Source organism: Falco rusticolus, chromosome 8, assembly GCF_015220075.1.
Source record: "Falco rusticolus isolate bFalRus1 chromosome 8, bFalRus1.pri, whole genome shotgun sequence".
Lineage (NCBI taxonomy): Eukaryota > Metazoa > Chordata > Aves > Falconiformes > Falconidae > Falco > Falco rusticolus.
The window spans coordinates 39,686,051-39,702,350 of NC_051194.1; the positions used below are offsets into that span (position 1 = coordinate 39,686,051).

At 60.2% G+C, this 16,300-nt stretch overlaps 1 protein-coding gene across 1 annotated transcript; it reads left to right on the plus strand.

Moving 5' to 3' along the window:
- Positions 1–880: 880 nt before the first annotated feature.
- Positions 881–13,833, plus strand: WNT6 (Wnt family member 6). The gene is made up of 4 exons (XM_037398851.1): positions 881–1,105; positions 9,399–9,619; positions 12,527–12,828; positions 13,116–13,833. Exons 1-4 carry the CDS (start codon positions 1,029–1,031, stop codon positions 13,575–13,577), a joined length of 1,062 nt encoding a protein of 353 aa, XP_037254748.1. The 5' UTR covers positions 881–1,028; the 3' UTR covers positions 13,578–13,833.
- Positions 13,834–16,300: the final 2,467 nt, after the last annotated feature.

Consider the following 16,300-nt stretch of genomic DNA (forward strand, 5'->3'; position numbering starts at 1 on the left):
TGCAGTGATCTGGTGCTGGGGGCTGTCGGGCTGTCTCCCTCCTGGGTCCCGGCTGCACCTGAGATGAGATCACTACAAACAAGCCGGCTCTCCCTGCACTCTTTTTCCACACTCTTTGCTCCTGGGGCTTGCTCCCATCATCCATCTGCATGCCCCCCTGCCCCAGGGATGTCTCTATGGCAGAGCTGGAGCCAAATGATGCTTGGTGGGGGTCATTCCTCCAGTGTCCTCAGGCAGGACAGACTGGTCCGAGGGCAGGCAGGGCCACGGAACCAGGCTTGTGCCAGGTGGACCCAGTCCAGGGGCAGGGGCCAGGCAGGGCTGTGCTGGGGGGCAACACAGGGATGCCAGGTTTGGGCAAGACCATGCCAGGGGTATCAGGGTCGGGCAGGAGAGCAATGAGCAGGTACCAGCGGGAGCCTTGAGGCCAGGCTGGTTTTGTCAGTGCCACACCAGGACCCTGAGTGGAGCCACGCAGGGCTGTGCCATGTCAGGTCCCCCGGGGCTGTGGGGGACAGGGCTGTGCCAGCCGGACCCCGCTAAAAGGGGTGCACGTCCAAGCGCGGCGCCGGGACGCGGGGCCGGGCGGGCTGCGGCCACCGTCCCGCTGCCGGAGCGTGCCCGTGCCCGTGGCCGTGGCCGTGGCCGTGCCCGCGCCGTGGCCGTGGCTGGGCGCCGGGAGCCGAGCCTGGCACCCAGGAGTCCCCCCGCCTGGCCCGCCCTGTCCGTCCCCCCGGGCTCCGGTTTCCCAGTCGGAGGCAGATGCTTTCGCAGCCCCGTCCCTCCTCCTCCTCCTTCTCCGGAGCAGCCGCCGCGCCGCGCTCCAGCCGCCCGGAGGTGCCTGCCCAGCCCAGCCCCAGCCCAGCCCCGCCGGCCGCGGTGCCCGCCCGCCCCGGCCCGGCGGAGGGAGGCAGCGGGCACCCACCCGCCGGGGCCCCGGCCGGACCCTCGGGCGGCGGCGAGCCCGGCTGCCTGGCTCTCCGCGGGGGGCGCGGAGGGGGCTCGGCGCTCCCCTCAGCCCTGGCAGGATGCTGCCTTCCTCCCGGACCCAGCTGGGGCTCTTCTTCATCCTCCTCTGCCCCGCCAACATCATCGGGCTCTGGTGGTGAGTAGGACATCCCGGGGTGAATGCCGAGGGGGTGCTCAGGGTCCCTCGGTCTTCGGGGGTGGTCCCCCCACGCCAGCTGGGGGACAACAGAGCCCTTACACCCAGGGCACCCCTTGGGTGTGGACTGCTGCTCGCTGGCCAGGCGGATCCAGTTGGGGACACCCCCAAACTGTCGGGGATCAGGCACATGAGCGCGTCGAGGACAGCAGGCTGGGGGACCCCCAGGGGTTTGGGGCACCCAGGTCCTGCAGAGAGAGCTGCAACCTGCCTCCCTGCACCCCAAGCCCACAGCTTGGGAGGGTTGTATGCCTGAGGGGCGTGGAAGGGGGGATAGGGGCCTCAAAACCCCTCCAATAAGTCAACTTTAATTAAAAGCCCGAGGGTCCCTACAGTGTCCCCTCCTGAGCAGTGGCCTGGACATGGCGGGGACAAAACCCCTGTTTGTAATGGTGCCTTCATCAAAGGCAGAGACGGTGCCTTGCAGGATACTGGAGGGGGTGGGGGATTCATTACAGGCACAGAGCTGGGACCCAGCCTTGGAAAGCCCAGGTATCTGTCGAAACATGAACTATTTAAATCTATTAAGAATTTCACCCAGCCTGTCTTTATCCGGTTTTAAGTGCTTAGATTCCAGCTCCCCAGCGTGCCGTCCGGGCTATCATTCATTATCTGAGGCTATTCGTCTCCACATTGTCACACTCTTTTGACCCCTAAAATAAAGCTCTCCATAAGCCTTTCCCCTCCTGGTCCCCTGCCCGCCTGCCAGTGATTTATTCTGTGGCTCCATTACCTTCTCTAGCCCTGGCTCCAGGGGTGCAGGGCGAAAGGTGGGGCCTTGGTGGGTATAAATGGCGCTGTTACAATCAGTTGTACACCAGCTGAGAGTTTGGCACCGGAGCCCAAGCTCTGTGTTTATTGCCGGGGAAGGGGTTAACACAGGTCTGAGAGGAGTTTGTCTTGGTTTTTTTGCCAGAGGAGGGGAGAGCAAGGTAGGGGGAGCCCTGGCTGGGACAGGGTTCAGGGGGCTGCTCCCTGCCACCACCTCGGGGTAGCTGTGCCAGCTTGGGGCGCAGTCCCTCTTGCTGCCCAAGAGCTGCTCATTTTCCCTGGCTAATTCTCAGACTGCTGCCCTGCACACATGGCTGTCCCTTCAGCTCTCCCTGCTTCCTCTGCCCCATCCTCATCAACACCTGCCCAGTGGGCCCTCACTCCCAAGCTTCTGGGGACATGGGTGCCATCCTGCCCATGGCTGGAGCAGGCAGGGGTGAAGTGGGAACTCACTTTGTCTCCAGTTTGGGGGCAGGCAGATGACACCAACAGGGGCAGGGTGCTGGAGTACCGCTGCCCCCTCCCTGGCTGCTCGGAGCTGTGTCTCACCACTGAGCCTGGGCCGTGCGTGTGCTGGCAGTGCCGGCTTGGGGGAGATTAGCAGGATTTGGCAGAGGAGGGCAAGGGGTCAAACTTGTTTTTTCTTCTCTTAAAAAAGAAGAAAAGGAACCTTTAATTTAAGAATAATAACCCAGTTGCACACAGCATGGCCATATACACCAGGCATCAGAGTGGCAGCAGGGGGATCACCAGCAGACACTCTGCTTTGCTCTGGAGCCTGGAGCCAGTGAGCCAGGAGGAGGTGATGTGTGGATGAGGCCACCAGCACCACCAAACAAACATGCTGGGCTTCCTGGGATGGAGCACTGGAGCAGCCAGCTGATTCACAAGCTGCTTCGCCCAGAGCCTGGGATCTCTGGCCCCCGGGGCTGAGATCATCCCTCATTTCCAGGGAGCTGTTTCCACGCGGGGGAGAGAGGTCTGGGTGCTGCCTGGCCCTTTGAGCCAGCTCAAGACAGGCATCTTCCCACGTGCCTGCTCCCAGTATCCATCCCCTCTCCCAGGTCTTGGTAGCACTGATGTCTGTGAGTTTTGCTTCTGGTGAGGATGGGTTCAGGGGTGCAGCCATGTGTTGTGCCAGGGCTCCTGGAAGCCCCAGGCCTGGTGGGATTAGTAGAGCTGTTCCTTGTCCCTGTCACTGATATATAGGGACTTCAGTGTCATGCTTTCACCCATGAACCTCTGGGCACCTGTGGGTGCTCAGCTGAGGGCGCATGTTTCCCTGAGCAGGAAAGGAAGGTCTATACTGCCTCCCCTGTCCCCACCCCTGGGTGCATTGGCTGTGCAGTGCAGAGGGACACAGGGACTGCCTGTTTGAAGCATTTTTTCCCCACACTGGCAACAAACTGATTTGTGAGAGTGACATGGCAGGGTGATGTGGGACTGGGTCCCCAGCCCAAGCACACAGCTGGGCTGGGCCACTCGTGGGCAGTAACTGTACTCATTAGGATCCTGGCAGACAGCTGTATCTACAGAGAAAGGTTCATGTGTGATGTACAAGCAGTGACATCATGCTGAGGACATCATAGCCTGAGAAAGAGCATCCTCACTGTGGTAGGATGTCCCCAGAGGGCTCACTGAAGATACAGTCACCCTTGTCCTACACCCCCTGTGCCTCTGTGTCTAAGAAGAGGCAGAATGATGGGCAGACACACCTTTCCATGACAGAGGGGAGCAGGCTGTGGTCAGTGCTGATGGGAAGATGTGTCATTCAGATGCTGCCAGTCCCTTGGTTAGTGTCAGGCTGCAGGGAAGAGGCTCCCCTTGCTCCCACCAGCTCTGTAAAATACCTTTCTTCCTCCTCCCCTCATCTTTTCATGTTTCTTATCTGTGCCCTTGTGCAACAGTGATTCCTCCCTGAGCAGGACAGATAGGGACCGCCTGGGGCTCCTAGGATGGCCCGGAGAGTGCAGGGATACAGGGCAGGCAAACCTGGTGTCTCAGGAGCTCTGGGCAGGTTCAGGACAGGATTTCAACTGAGCTGGTTTGTGGTTGAGCTGTGCTCGCAGGGATGGAGGCACTGCGGAGATGGGAGTGAGCAAAGGTGGGCTTCCCCAGTGCCCCAGTGTCCATCGGCTCTCTATGGGCACGACTGAGAGCAATCAGGAGGTGGAAGAGAGAGCAAGGGTTTAAACCATCCCAGGTGAGACGTGCTCCACTCCAGCTGTGAGTCTGAGGGGGATGTCTGCCCTGTGTCCCCTTCCCATGCATGCATGTGGGCAGTGCATCTCTAGGTTTTCATGGGGCTCCTTCAGAGGAGCTCAGGGGAAGACCTATCTGCCAGCACCCATGGCTGCACCCTTGCTTGAAGGGGTCCCAGGCTTGTGCCCCCCAAAGCCACACCTTCTCCACTGCTTCCCTGACCAGCACCCACACTGCGCAGAGCCTGTAAGGGCAGGCTGCCGGGCTGTGGGCCCTGCCTGCGTGCCTTGGGGTGAGCATCATGAGTCACCCCCCGGGCTTGCTGACCAGCAGCCCACGGCCCCCCACAGCGCCCAGTAGACAGGGCTGCCCAGCCATCCCAGGCATGCCTTCACCCCCGGAGCAGTGTACAGCAAAGCACCTCCCAGTGTGGGAGCTCCTTCCCGGTGCCACCTCCTTGTGCCCCTTCTAGGGCAGCCACTGACCCGTGGGGTTTTTCAAAGGGAAAATGTTTCCCTTGCACTCTTTGGGATGGTACTGGTTCCAGAATTGGGCTACTTGTGTCCTCTGCTGAAGACAACTGAGCTTTCCTCCATGCTATCCCTCATCTCTGCTCCTGGTCACTTCCACTCTCCCCCAGTGACACCCAGGCTGCCCAGCCCTGCCCTACACATGCCCCAGGCTGGAGGGCTCGGTTGGCATTTGCATCAGAGGCTTGACCCCTTCAAATCCCCCTCATGCAGGAGGGTGCTGGGCAGAACTGGGCATACCTCCATACTTGCTCAGGATGTGCAGGGTCCTGCCATCACATGTGGCACCCACATTTGGGCATATGCTAACCCAGCCCTCGTGCTACCCTAGCTCCAGCCTCCACCATCACCCAGAGAAAGGACACGGTGACCACAGGTGGGTGGACCCCTTTCTTCTCACTCCAGCCCTTCCAGGGCTTGGACACGGCTTTGGGACTGCCACCTCTGTGGTCACATTCTCCCTCCATCCCCTCCCAGTACCTGCAGCACAAGCTTGGACAGCTCCTGGCCACGAGCGCCTGGCCTCGGTGTGACCCTGCAGCCAGCAGATCCGTGGGCTGATGCCATGCCACGCCAAAGCCTCTTTCCTTTGGGCAGTTTCCCAGCTGTTTGCATGTGGTCCTTGCCGAGGAGGTACGAGGAGGAGGGCAGGGAACAGGCTCCCACTGCATTTTCTTCTCCCTGGGTGCCCCCAGTGCTGTTCAGCAGCCAAGCCCCAGCTGTGCCCCCAAGGGCAGTGACTTGCTGCTTACTCACCCCCCCCTCCATGCGCCTCCTGCTCTGCTTTCCGTGCCTGGCTGCCCTGGTTAGTGGCAGCACCCACGCATTGCCCCCGGTGAGGGGCCGGGTACCCGCTGTGTGCTTGCGTGGGTTGAAGGGAAAGCTCAAGGGTGAAAATTCATGTCGTCCCCACTCCTTGCCCTGTTTGCACAGCTTGGAAAGAGATGGGCTCCGATCGGGTCCAATTTCATTGCAGGGCTGTCACTGAGTGTGACACTGTTAGGTGGGATGCGGGGTGACCTGTCTTCCCAGGGATGGAGCTCAGCTTTCCAGGGCTGGAATCCTGTGGCTCTCACCTCTCCAAGCAGGTGGAGAAGTGCCTGTGGGCTCCAAGTGATGGGCTGCGTACCCTGGCAACCTGTATCCCTCTCCTGAAGGCATCCAGGGTCTAGAACGCAGACCTGGATGCAAGACAAGCCATGCCCTTGCTACCTACCCCACAGCAGGGTCCTCTTGCCGCATGGGAATGCCCAGGCAGCAGTACTCAATGGGTACAGACCCGGCTAGTGCCACATGGAGCTGGCATGGCACAACTGTCATTCTCCCTCAGGGTTTCAGGGCTGTCAGGACCAAAGGAGACATTTTTCCACCCAAAATGCATGTGCCATTTTGCTAAGTCTGACCATCCTTTTCCTCGCCCCATGGCTCTTCAGCCCCTCTCCATCAGCTCCCTGCAAACTGGGAACCCACCGGCTCCCCTCAGTCATGGTCTTCTGGCAGGCACCAGGAGAAGCCCTACTCCATATCATACCCATGTCTAAGAGGAAGCTGGTGACTTGTGCTCCTTGGTCTACGATTTTGGCTGGGAACAAGACAGGGACATACTGGAACCTCTGTGACCCTAATCTGGGCTGGAAAATCTGGTGATTATGGCTCTTAGGAGCCCATGGCTCTGTTGCAGTGAGGACAGCATCCAGAGCACAGGGGTTGCATCAGAAGCCTCGGTGACTCCTGTTTCCTGTGCGTCACTGGGACGGGGCTCAGGCTGCGGCTATGGCAGACAAAGGGGTGACAGCAGTGGGTTGCAGCTCCTCTTCTGTGCCTCAGTTTCCTCTTTCAGCAATGGAGTTTGTTTGCCTTACACAGGGGTGCTGGGAATCAGGTGGGAAAGCAGGGCTCATTGTCCTGGCTCCTCTCAGGGTGAGGCAGCAGCCACCCGGCGGCAGTTTCGGCAGCAGGCAAAGGGCACTGGGGGCAGGTGGGAGGGATGCTGCTGAGGCGCTGAGCCCGGCTGGGGGCTGCCAGGCAGGAGGTGCCGGGGGTCCGGGGTGCCCCAGGCAGGTTATGGGGAGCTGGGCTGGCGACCTGGTTCCTTCACCAGGGCAGGGGGAGGAGTGCCCGGCAGCAGAGGTGGGGTACCTTAATTGTAGATGCGGGAGGCCTTGGAGCAGGACAAGCTCAGGCAGATCTGGGCCCTGCGCCGGAGCCCTTGCCAAAGCGGTAGCAGTTTGGCAGCATTTTTCTTGCCCTTGTCTCCCCCCTGCCCCCCCGCCCCAAACCCTCCAAAGGAAAACAGCTTTTGGGCTCCCAGAAGCCTCCCCGCGCCAGAAAGCAGAGCCCAGCGGAAATTAATATTGCACTGGACTTAGGCAGCCCACCCCATGCCTCGCCGGCGTGACTGGTGAGCTCCTGTGCGCTGCCGCTGGCCCTGCCGCTACCCGGGCCATGGGTGGGGACCCCTGCGGTGCCGGCGAGCCACCCGCCGCCCCCCAGCCCTGCGGGGCTGCGCTCTTCTTCCCGGCCTGATCTGGTGGGCCGGGGTGAGCCGCAGTTCAGCATTTGATCTGACGGCCCCGGGGGGCTGGCGCATCGTTTTTATATGAGTACAAAGAGTCGTCTCTTAATGAAAGTCCTGTCCCGGCTCCCCTTCTTCCCCACCCCACCAGAGCAGGAGGCCAAACCTCTGCCATCCTGTTGAGGATGTCAGGAGCCCACGGTCCCCAAGGGGGGTGTGCTGGAAGCCTGGCATGGAGGCTTGAACCCTCATGTGTGTGGTCATCGTGGGATAGGACCGGCCAGGCTTGCTGGTGACTTTCCATGTGGGCCTTAATGTCCCCATCGATGGGGGACCTGCACCAACCCAGCCACAGTCCTGATATGCTTCCCCAGCTGCCCCATCCCTTTGCAGAGGTGCCTGTGCCTCACGCAGCAAATGGAAACCAAGCTGTGGGGAGAAAAGGGAGATGGGTGCTCCCCAGCAGTGGTGTGGGCTTGCCTCAGTTTCCCTGCTGGAGGTCACCTTTACAGCCTGTGCCTCTCAGTTGAGCTGTTTAACCCTTTAAACCTCCAGCCAAAACATAAAGGTTCCTTTTCCAGGCTGTGTGAGAGGGCACATCCTCCCCAAACCCAGCTGGGGAGGAGATGCAGGAAGCTTGGGAGCCTGATGTGGGGCAGGGGGATCCTGGCAGGACCTTGAGCTTCTAACAAGGGGCTTAGAGGGGGTTTGCAGCAGGGGCAGGATGGCAAAGTGAAGTCCTGCAGCCTGGTGTCTTGAACACAGACCCCCAGCTGTGCAAGAACGAAAAGGAAACCCAGAACATAGTTAAACAACGAGAATCAGCTTGTGATTTTTGAGCCCCTGGGACTTGGCCAGACTATAAAGGTCTGGGTTTGGAAGCTGCAGCACAGCTGGTGCTCCCCAGTGAGTGGGGCTGCTGGTAGCACAGGCTGCCTGGGTGCTGCTCCCCAGGGGACCCCAGGGGATGTGATTTCACGTTTTTTGGACATTCCAAAATACTGGGGGATTCTGAGTCCAGCCCTGGGGTCCTGTGGGCATCCACAGCCAGGAAAATAATGCTATTGAGCAGTACGAGCTCTGAGCCCACAGGAGCAGCGTTAGAGGTGTGGGGGAGCTGGGTGGGGCCGTGTTTGGGGTGTGCTAAATTCTGGTGGTCCGTGGCTGCGCAGTCTCCATGCCACAGGACCAGCAGTGTGGCATGCCTGCCCACTGTGGCTCTGGTGTTGCCCACGGCAGAGCTGGAGCATTGCCCTCGCCAGCACAGGGCATGGCACTGGCAGGCTGTGCAGCTGCATGAGCCGTGCCGTGGAGGGCACTCCAGGCAAAATGTGTGGGGAAAGTACAGGAGTTTCTGTAGCCAGCGGCATGCTGGGGAGCACAGCGTCATGCTCAGACTCTGCCTCCCAGCCCAGCCAGGCACCTCGCTCCAGCTGTGCTGGCAAGGAGGAGCTGCTTCTGACAAGGGCCCAGCTGAGACTTGCCCTCCTGTGCTGGCACCAACAGGGTTGGCAATGCCACCTGCATCCCTCCCTCACGCGCTCGTGCCCGCCTGCGGCTCTCTTCCCCCAGGGCCAGTGCCTGGGTAGGGGGAGGCAAGCAAGGGAGCCTGGCCAACAGCCAAGGGGTTTTATCACTGGCAAGGCCACTCAGCTCGTCTCCCACGGGTAAAGCAGCGAGCTCCCCAGAGAGGGGGAGGCACACCAAGGGTGCTGGCTGGGCTCCCTGCTGTGCCCGTGGGGCTCCGGGAGCTACAGCTGCGCCAGGCATTGGTCACACCATGATGCCAGGGCTGTGCTGGGTCAGCACCAGACTCAAAGAGCAGGTGCTGAGCAGCACAGCATCTCTGCCATCTCCCACTGGGGACACTGCCATGACCCCCAGGGATGTCCCCAAAGGCTTTGGGTGTGGAGTGGCATGGGCTAGCATCTTCCGCCAGCCAGTCCCACAGTTGGGGGTCTCTCCCATTCCCCAACTGGCTGGGCAGGGCAAGATATCCCCTGGGTGCTGGCATGCAGATGCCACCCATACCTTTTGTCCTGCCTTCCCTACATACCTCTCCCTGTCCCCTTGTCACCTAGGCTCAGTGCTGAGCCGGCACTGTCCCACAGCCACACTCTGTCCCTGGGAGCAGGTCTGGCCATGCTCCATCCCCACCCTCGTTCCCCCTGGGCTCGGGTGCTGGTTTTGCTCTGCTCGCTGTCCCCTCCTGCAGGGCAGTGGGGAGCCCCCTGGTCATGGACCCCAACAGCATCTGCCGCAAGACGAAGCGGCTGGCAGGGAAGCAGGCGGAGCTGTGCCAGCTGGAGCCAGAGATCGTGCAGGAGGTGGCTAAGGGCACCAAGCTGGGCGTCCGGGAGTGCCAGTACCAATTCCGCTTCCGTCGCTGGAACTGCACCAGCCACAGCAAGTACTTCGGCAAGATCCTGCAGCAGGGTAAGGCCAGCGCTTCCTCGGCCTCCCATCTCCCAAAAAGCCTCCAGCCACCCGGTCAAGCACCTCCCCGGGACCCCTGGAGCAGAGTCTGGGCGTGCAAACCTGTGAGTGTGTGTGTGTAGGGGGTTGCTCAGTGCTCCCCGGTGCAGTCAGGCTGAGGTTTTACTGCTGGGACATGTCTCCCGGTGTTGTAATGAAGCAATTACCGATGCTCCCAGACAGCGCGGGGCTTCACAAAGCCCAAGAATGCACCCTCGTCTGGCAGTGATTTACTGCTCCCTCGGGACCCCGGGGTGTGCTGGGGGAAGGGGCCCGGGTGGGATGCAGTATGCAGCCACTGGGAGCTGCCCCTCGCCCCATGGGTGCCCTGCAGATCCCTCCTCCTGGCCTTACAGGGGGCAGAAGAGAGGAATGCTTGCTCCCATCCTTGCATCCCTGGGTGGGCACCCTGATGTCACCCCGAGAGACAGGGGCGGGGTGACAGGGAGGGATGGGCACGTCCCAGCCAGGTGGCTACAACGGTGCAAGCACAGCCCAGCTGCATCAAAGCCAGAATAGGAGCAGAGCAAGGGAGCACCTGTGAGCCTGTAAGAGACAGGAAAGCCCTGCCATACTCCTCGGGGAGAGAGGCTGGGAGGTGGATGGGGAAGGGGGGATACTTGAAGCACCTTGGGCTGGTAGGGCCACTTAATGGATGGTGAGTTTAGTCTTGCCCTTTTTCCCATGTTGGTCCCTGTGCCGGGGCAGATGAAGATGCTGAAGCAAGCCCTGGTCTCCTCAGCCATCACATCTCCTGCTGGTGCATCTGCTGGGCCAAGGCAGAGTGGGTATGCCCTTGGGCCTTGCAGGGAGGTCAGGGTGGCCTCCATGGGGACATTGGCAAGAGCAGAGTTCCCAGGGTACTCAGCAGCTGCAGGTACCAGTGAGGGCAGAGCTGGGGCCCCAAGGGAGACATGGGCCCATGACAGAAGGGCAGGCTCATTTAAGATGCTGATTTGTAAGTGTGGGTTCCCCCAATGCAGGAAGGTGTATTCAGTTGAAGGGCAGAGAGCCAAGGCACATGAGGGACACTCCTGCCTCTGGAGTCACCTATTTTCACACCAACCTGACAGCGAAGCAGGTGGGATCTGTGCCAGGCAGGGCTCCAGGCTGTAAGTGGGGTGGTGCCAGCATGCCAGGGCCAGACCAGTGGTGTGTGGGTGATGCTGGCAGATAAACTGTCAGGTGCCCAAGGTCAGCTTGGGTTGGAGGAGACACAAACACATCCCGCATGGGGATACCAAAGGAGCCACCATGCTGTTTGACCCAGCCTCGTTGCTGGGGTGGTGGGGATGACCAATGTCATCTGAGGTCCTCAAACCTGAGGACAGTGGTGAGTTTGGGGGCCTCTGGCACTCTGAGGACATGGGACATGCCAGCTAGAGGCATGGAGGTCCCCAGGGCTGCATCATGGGTGCCAGAAGCAGAGAGCTTGCCCTGCACTAAAAGATGCCAGCAGGCACCATCCTCTCTGTAAGCCTGTGGGGACTGCATAAATGATCCCAGCATTTCTGAGGTTCCCAGCTGCCATCAGATAGGCACCTCCCATCCGACAGCCTCCTCTTTCCAAGGATGCTGCAGTGGGCTCTGGTTCCTGGCCATGCCCTCCCCGCTGCAGTTGTGGCCACCCCCCCTTCCCTCTCTGCTGCCTGGTGCCAGGCATGGCATGCCAGGGCAGGCTGGCTTGGGGGCAGCCACGTGTCTGGAGGAGCTGTCAGAGGAGCAGCATCCCCCGGGGGCCCTGGCTGGCAGGGTGGCATGGGGACCTCTGCCAGCGGCAGGCTGCCTGCCGAGGGTTCTGCCAGCCCCAGGCAGGAGCAGGTGGGTGGTCGTGTGTGTTGGGGGGGCAGGAGGGCCAGGGCAGGGAAAATCTGTCCCGAGGGTGGCACTGCTGGAAAGGCACTGGTGTGCCCAGTTCCTACCAACGTCGGTGGGAATCAGGTGCTGCCTGGGCTTGTGGAGGAGCCACTCGTGGAGCTGGTGCCCAGGAACCCCTCTTCGCACATTCTCCCCAAGCCAAAGTGCTGGGGATGGGGCACCCCCCAAAACACACCTTTCCCATCCATCCCCATGCCCCAGGCACCTGCTGTGTGTCACCACCTTGGGCTAGCCCTGCCCTGGCATTCGGGTGGGCAGGGGTCCACCTGGCACAGGGCAGAGAGAGTGCGGGAGCCCCCTGAGCAAGGCGCCGCACCCCCTGCTGCCAGAATCCCCCGCTGGCTGTGGCTGTGAGCGGCAGGTCCGGGCAGGGGAAAGATGCTTGGAATTTGTGTCCCGGAGCAGAGAGAGACAGGAGCAAATACTAATAATAAATAATCCTGCAGGGTGGAGGCTGTGCTGGCGGAGGGAGGGGGGCAGGCAGTGCCCTGTGGCAAAGTGGGTATGGAGGGAGAGAGGGCAGCACAGCTTCATCTCTGCCACCCTGCAGAGGGGTGAGCGGCACCCATAGTGTCCCTTGCAGCACTTCTTCCCAGGTGCCAGCTTGCAGCTGGGCATGGGGGTTTCACTGCTTGGAGGTACATTGCAGGGTAGTGTGAAGAAGCTGTGGGTACCACCTTGTCACTCAGGACCTCCCCCCCCTGCTCTCCAAGCTCCCCTCTTTCCTCCAGGACCCTACAGCTGGGGTGGAGGAACACTGGTAGGGCCTGGCCATCCCCCAAATTATGCATATCTGCTTGCAAGAGACAGCTCTTGCCCCAGGCAGCCTGATCCAGGGAGGGTGCATCAACCAGGGAATGGCACCAAGCACAGGCAAAGGGGGAGAACGAGCAGTCTGAGCCCTCATGGGATGTCGTCAGGGGGATGCCTTGCTTGCAGAGTCTTTGCCAGAGCTGATGCTGCATCCTGGCCCTGTCTGTTCTCCTGCAGATATCCGGGAGACAGCCTTCGTGTATGCCATCACGGCAGCTGGGGTGAGCCATGCCATCACACAGGCCTGCAGCATGGGTGAGCTGCTGCAGTGCGGCTGTGAGCTGACGCGGAGCCGGGCTCCCCCCTCGCCCACGGTGGGTCCGGGCATGGAGGGCACGGCCTGGGAGTGGGGGGGCTGCGGGGACGACGTGCAGTTCGGCTATGAGAAATCCCAGCAGTTCATGGATGCCAAGAGCAAGAAAGGCAAAAATGACATCCGAGCTCTTATCGACCTGCACAACAACGAAGCTGGCCGCTTGGTAAGGCCCCTGCGCGCCCTGCCCTCTGCAAGAATCATCCCCATGTGCCCCTACCCAGCTCAGCCCTCCACTTTCATCTCCCACAAGCCATGTAACTGCACCAATTTTGAGTGAAATATGAATCAAATATCTTCCAGTAGCCCTTTGCAGGTGCTTTGGAACCCCCCCGTGCCCCACCCCAGCACCCTCCCCTGGGCCACGGCAGCACCAAGAGGCAGGGTTTTGGCTGGGGGTGCTGGGCAGGAAGGTGGGGGACTGAGGGCTGAGTATCGCTGTCTCTTCCCCAGGCGGTGCGCAGCTACATGAGGACAGAGTGCAAATGCCACGGGCTGTCGGGCTCCTGCACCCTGCGGACCTGCTGGCGGAAGATGCCCCATTTCCGTGAGGTGGGGGACCGCCTGCTCGAGCGCTTCAATGGCGCTTTCAAGGTGATGGGAGGCAATGATGGGAAAACCCTCATCCCTGTGGGCGACAACATCAAGCCTCCTGACAAGCAGGACCTCATCTACTCGGCTGACTCGCCCGATTTCTGCTCAGCTAACCGTAAGACAGGCTCGCTGGGCACCCGGGGCCGCATCTGCAACAGCACAGCCATGGACACGAGCGGGTGCGACCTGCTGTGCTGTGGACGAGGCCACCGGGACGAGACAGTGGTGCTGGAGGAGAACTGCCTTTGCCGCTTCCACTGGTGCTGCGTGGTGCAGTGTCGCAAGTGCTCTGTCCGTCAGGAGCTCAGCCTCTGCATCTGACAGCCTGGGGTCAGGCGAGGACAATCTGTGGGGCCACCCCCAGGCTCATGCTGCTGCCCCACCGGGACAGAGACAGGCTGAGCCAGTGGCAGGGACAGTGTGGGTGAGCCCAGCTCTGCGTCCTGGGAAGCCCCAGCTTCCCCAAGGGACAGCGTGGGGCTGCCTGACATCCCCACAGGCCCCGAGGTGCGGGCTGCGGGCACAGAGCTTCCACTAATAAAGCTATTTAAAGCTATTTGAAGCTGGTGTGCCACACAGCTTCCTGGGGAGGTCTGGGAAGCACTGACTGCGGTACCAGGACAGGACCAACTGAAAAGCTGTCCAGCCCTGGCCATGAGTCCCCATCAGCCAGACTCCCTCCAGCCTCCCATTCCTGCTGGCCGTGCTGGGACACATGGTCATTTTTTATCCACTCTCTTCTTTTCTCTGTGGTTGTGGAGCCAGGAGATGAGTGTAGATGAGGGCGAGCCCTCTCCTTCCCTGCTCTGCAGCCCTCAGGCGTGGTGGATGCTCTACTCCCATCATCCATGGCCACCATCAGTTGGAGATGCTAGTTTGTATCCCAACACCACCTGACCTGGGATGTTTGTGGTGACCTGCAGTCCATGGTCCCTCCACTTACACCTCATGCAAGAGATATGGCTAGCTGCCCTGACACTGTGGTGATGGGCTATGAGTGTCCTGAAGGTATCTTCTATACTTTTCACTCCATCTTCAGCCACCATTGCTGCAGTCCCTACTGTAAGATCTGGCACGGAGAAGCCCTGTGGGTGCTGACACTGTTGGCTTGGTGGCATGCAAGGCATTCGCTTGGCATGCCATGGTCCACGTGCAGCCTCACCTGGCTGGCAAGGTGCCAGGCATGTCTTGGTAACCTGATCAGCCTGTGCCCATTGTGGGCAAACACACAGTGAGGAGCAGCCTGCCTGGCTGCCCAGCAGGGCAGACTGCCATCCCTCTTCTCCAGAGGTTCCAGGGGTCTCTCCCATGCTGCAAGGTGCCCGTAGAAATTGTTTTCTCCAGCCTTATGCAGCATGGGGGTTTAGGTAACTGAAGAAGGGAACATGTATGTTTGGTGCCTGCTTGGTTGGCAATGCCCCACTGGGCAGAGGAGCTCTCATGGAATGTCAGCAGACCCAGCACCTGGGCTGAGAGGTTCACACTCCTGTGCCTGCCCTCCACACTGTAGCAATGCAGGGCATGGGAATTTTGCCCATCCTCCCCTGCCAAAGGGCTACCAGGGCTCTCAATCGAGGTGGGCAATGCCCTGCATGCTGGGTACTGCCAGGCAGGGCAGGAGCAGAGCTTGCAGTGCTGGGCATGCTACAAGGCAAGGGGAGCTGCAGCGGTGTGTTAGTGATGCCCACCAGCAGGATCGTCCTCGCTTGCCCCAGGCACCCACTGAACCATTAACTCAGCCCAGCAAGTGCTGGGGTGGGAGCATCTGAATCTGTCAGCTACAGCTCTGCAGCTGGAAATTCCCTCTTGGCTTGCCCACAGCAGCACTGGGAGATGGGAGGCACATGGGGCTCCTGGGAACTTCCAGCCACACACCCACCCATGGGAATGCACGGGTGGGTGCGAGCAGGGCTGGGCAGGTGCAGGTGAAGGTACCCGTGCATGCAAGCAGGTTGATGTCCATGTGTGTGCATGCACAGGTAACAGGTCTACCTGTGTTCATGACCATATGTGTGCATGTGAGCTTGTGTGCATATCAATCAGTGTGCGTGTGAGCCCCTCATGGGTGTACAAACTGTTTTGCATGTCTGCATATAAGTCGATGAATACACAGCAAATTGTCAGCATGTTTGTGGCAGTGACACTGTCCTTGTGTGTGCCTGTGTGTGAGCATGCTTGTTTGCACATGTCTTACTGTGTTTCTGCAGGTGTGTCTGGGACAGAGAGGACATGCATGGAGGCAGGAGGGCCCTGCAGGATGGGAGCTGCGGAGATGCAGGGTCTGTGTGCTGGGAGTTGTGGGGAGCCATTTCATAGGCTGAGCTGGTCCCTTTGAATTAGAAACACCAGGGCACACTGCAAGCCCTGGGCTGCACATCAGGGGAGCTCAGTCCAGGCAGGTCCTGTGAAACTTTGGGTCACCCCTGCTCTCTCCCAGAGCCATCCCAGGCTGAGGCCGGTTATGGTGAGGGATTCTGAATTTTTCTGTGGCGTCAGAATCCTAGCTCTGACTCTCAGCAAGTTCCTTTTCTGGAGCATGCCTCAGTTTCCCCACAATGAGCTACTTTCATACTCCTTAGTGCATGGACGTGGCTCTGGAGGTCTGGATCATGGATAAACCCTAGGGAAGATAGGTAGTTCTTTTGAGTAACGGATCTGACCACTGTCCTCTCTGACATTGTCCCAAATCACAGCTTCTGAAAGCTGGACACTACAAAAGCCAAAAATGTGGAGGGGGAAGAAGATGGAAAATGGAGCTAGTGCAGGGGAAAGAGGTTCTTATCTGGGGAGAGGCAAGTGGCTACTGATTGTGGGGTGACTGGTTTGCACCCCCAGGATATCTCATCACTTGGTCCATGTGTCTTGCGCCCTGCCCAACTGGGTTAGCTCTTGTGGGGGCTGCCAACTCACTACCACTGCTCCCTGCTGTCCCTGAGCTGAAAGAGCCAAATTCATTCCCTTGGTAGCCAGGAGAGGTCCTGACATAGGCAGGTGGTGCTGGTAGCCAGGCAGGGGCTGGGCTTGTCACAGTGGTCTGGAGAAGG

Excerpts from the sequence above, each read along its gene's own strand:
- WNT6 (XM_037398851.1), top strand. The coding sequence starts at position 1,029 with ATGCTGCCTTCCTCCCGGACCCAGCTGGGGCTCTTCTTCATCCTCCTC. Across the intron at positions 9,620-12,526 it reads CGGCAAGATCCTGCAGCAGG|ATATCCGGGAGACAGCCTTC; the intron begins GTAAGGCCAGCG and ends GTTCTCCTGCAG. Across the intron at positions 12,829-13,115 it reads ACAACGAAGCTGGCCGCTTG|GCGGTGCGCAGCTACATGAG; the intron begins GTAAGGCCCCTG and ends TCTCTTCCCCAG.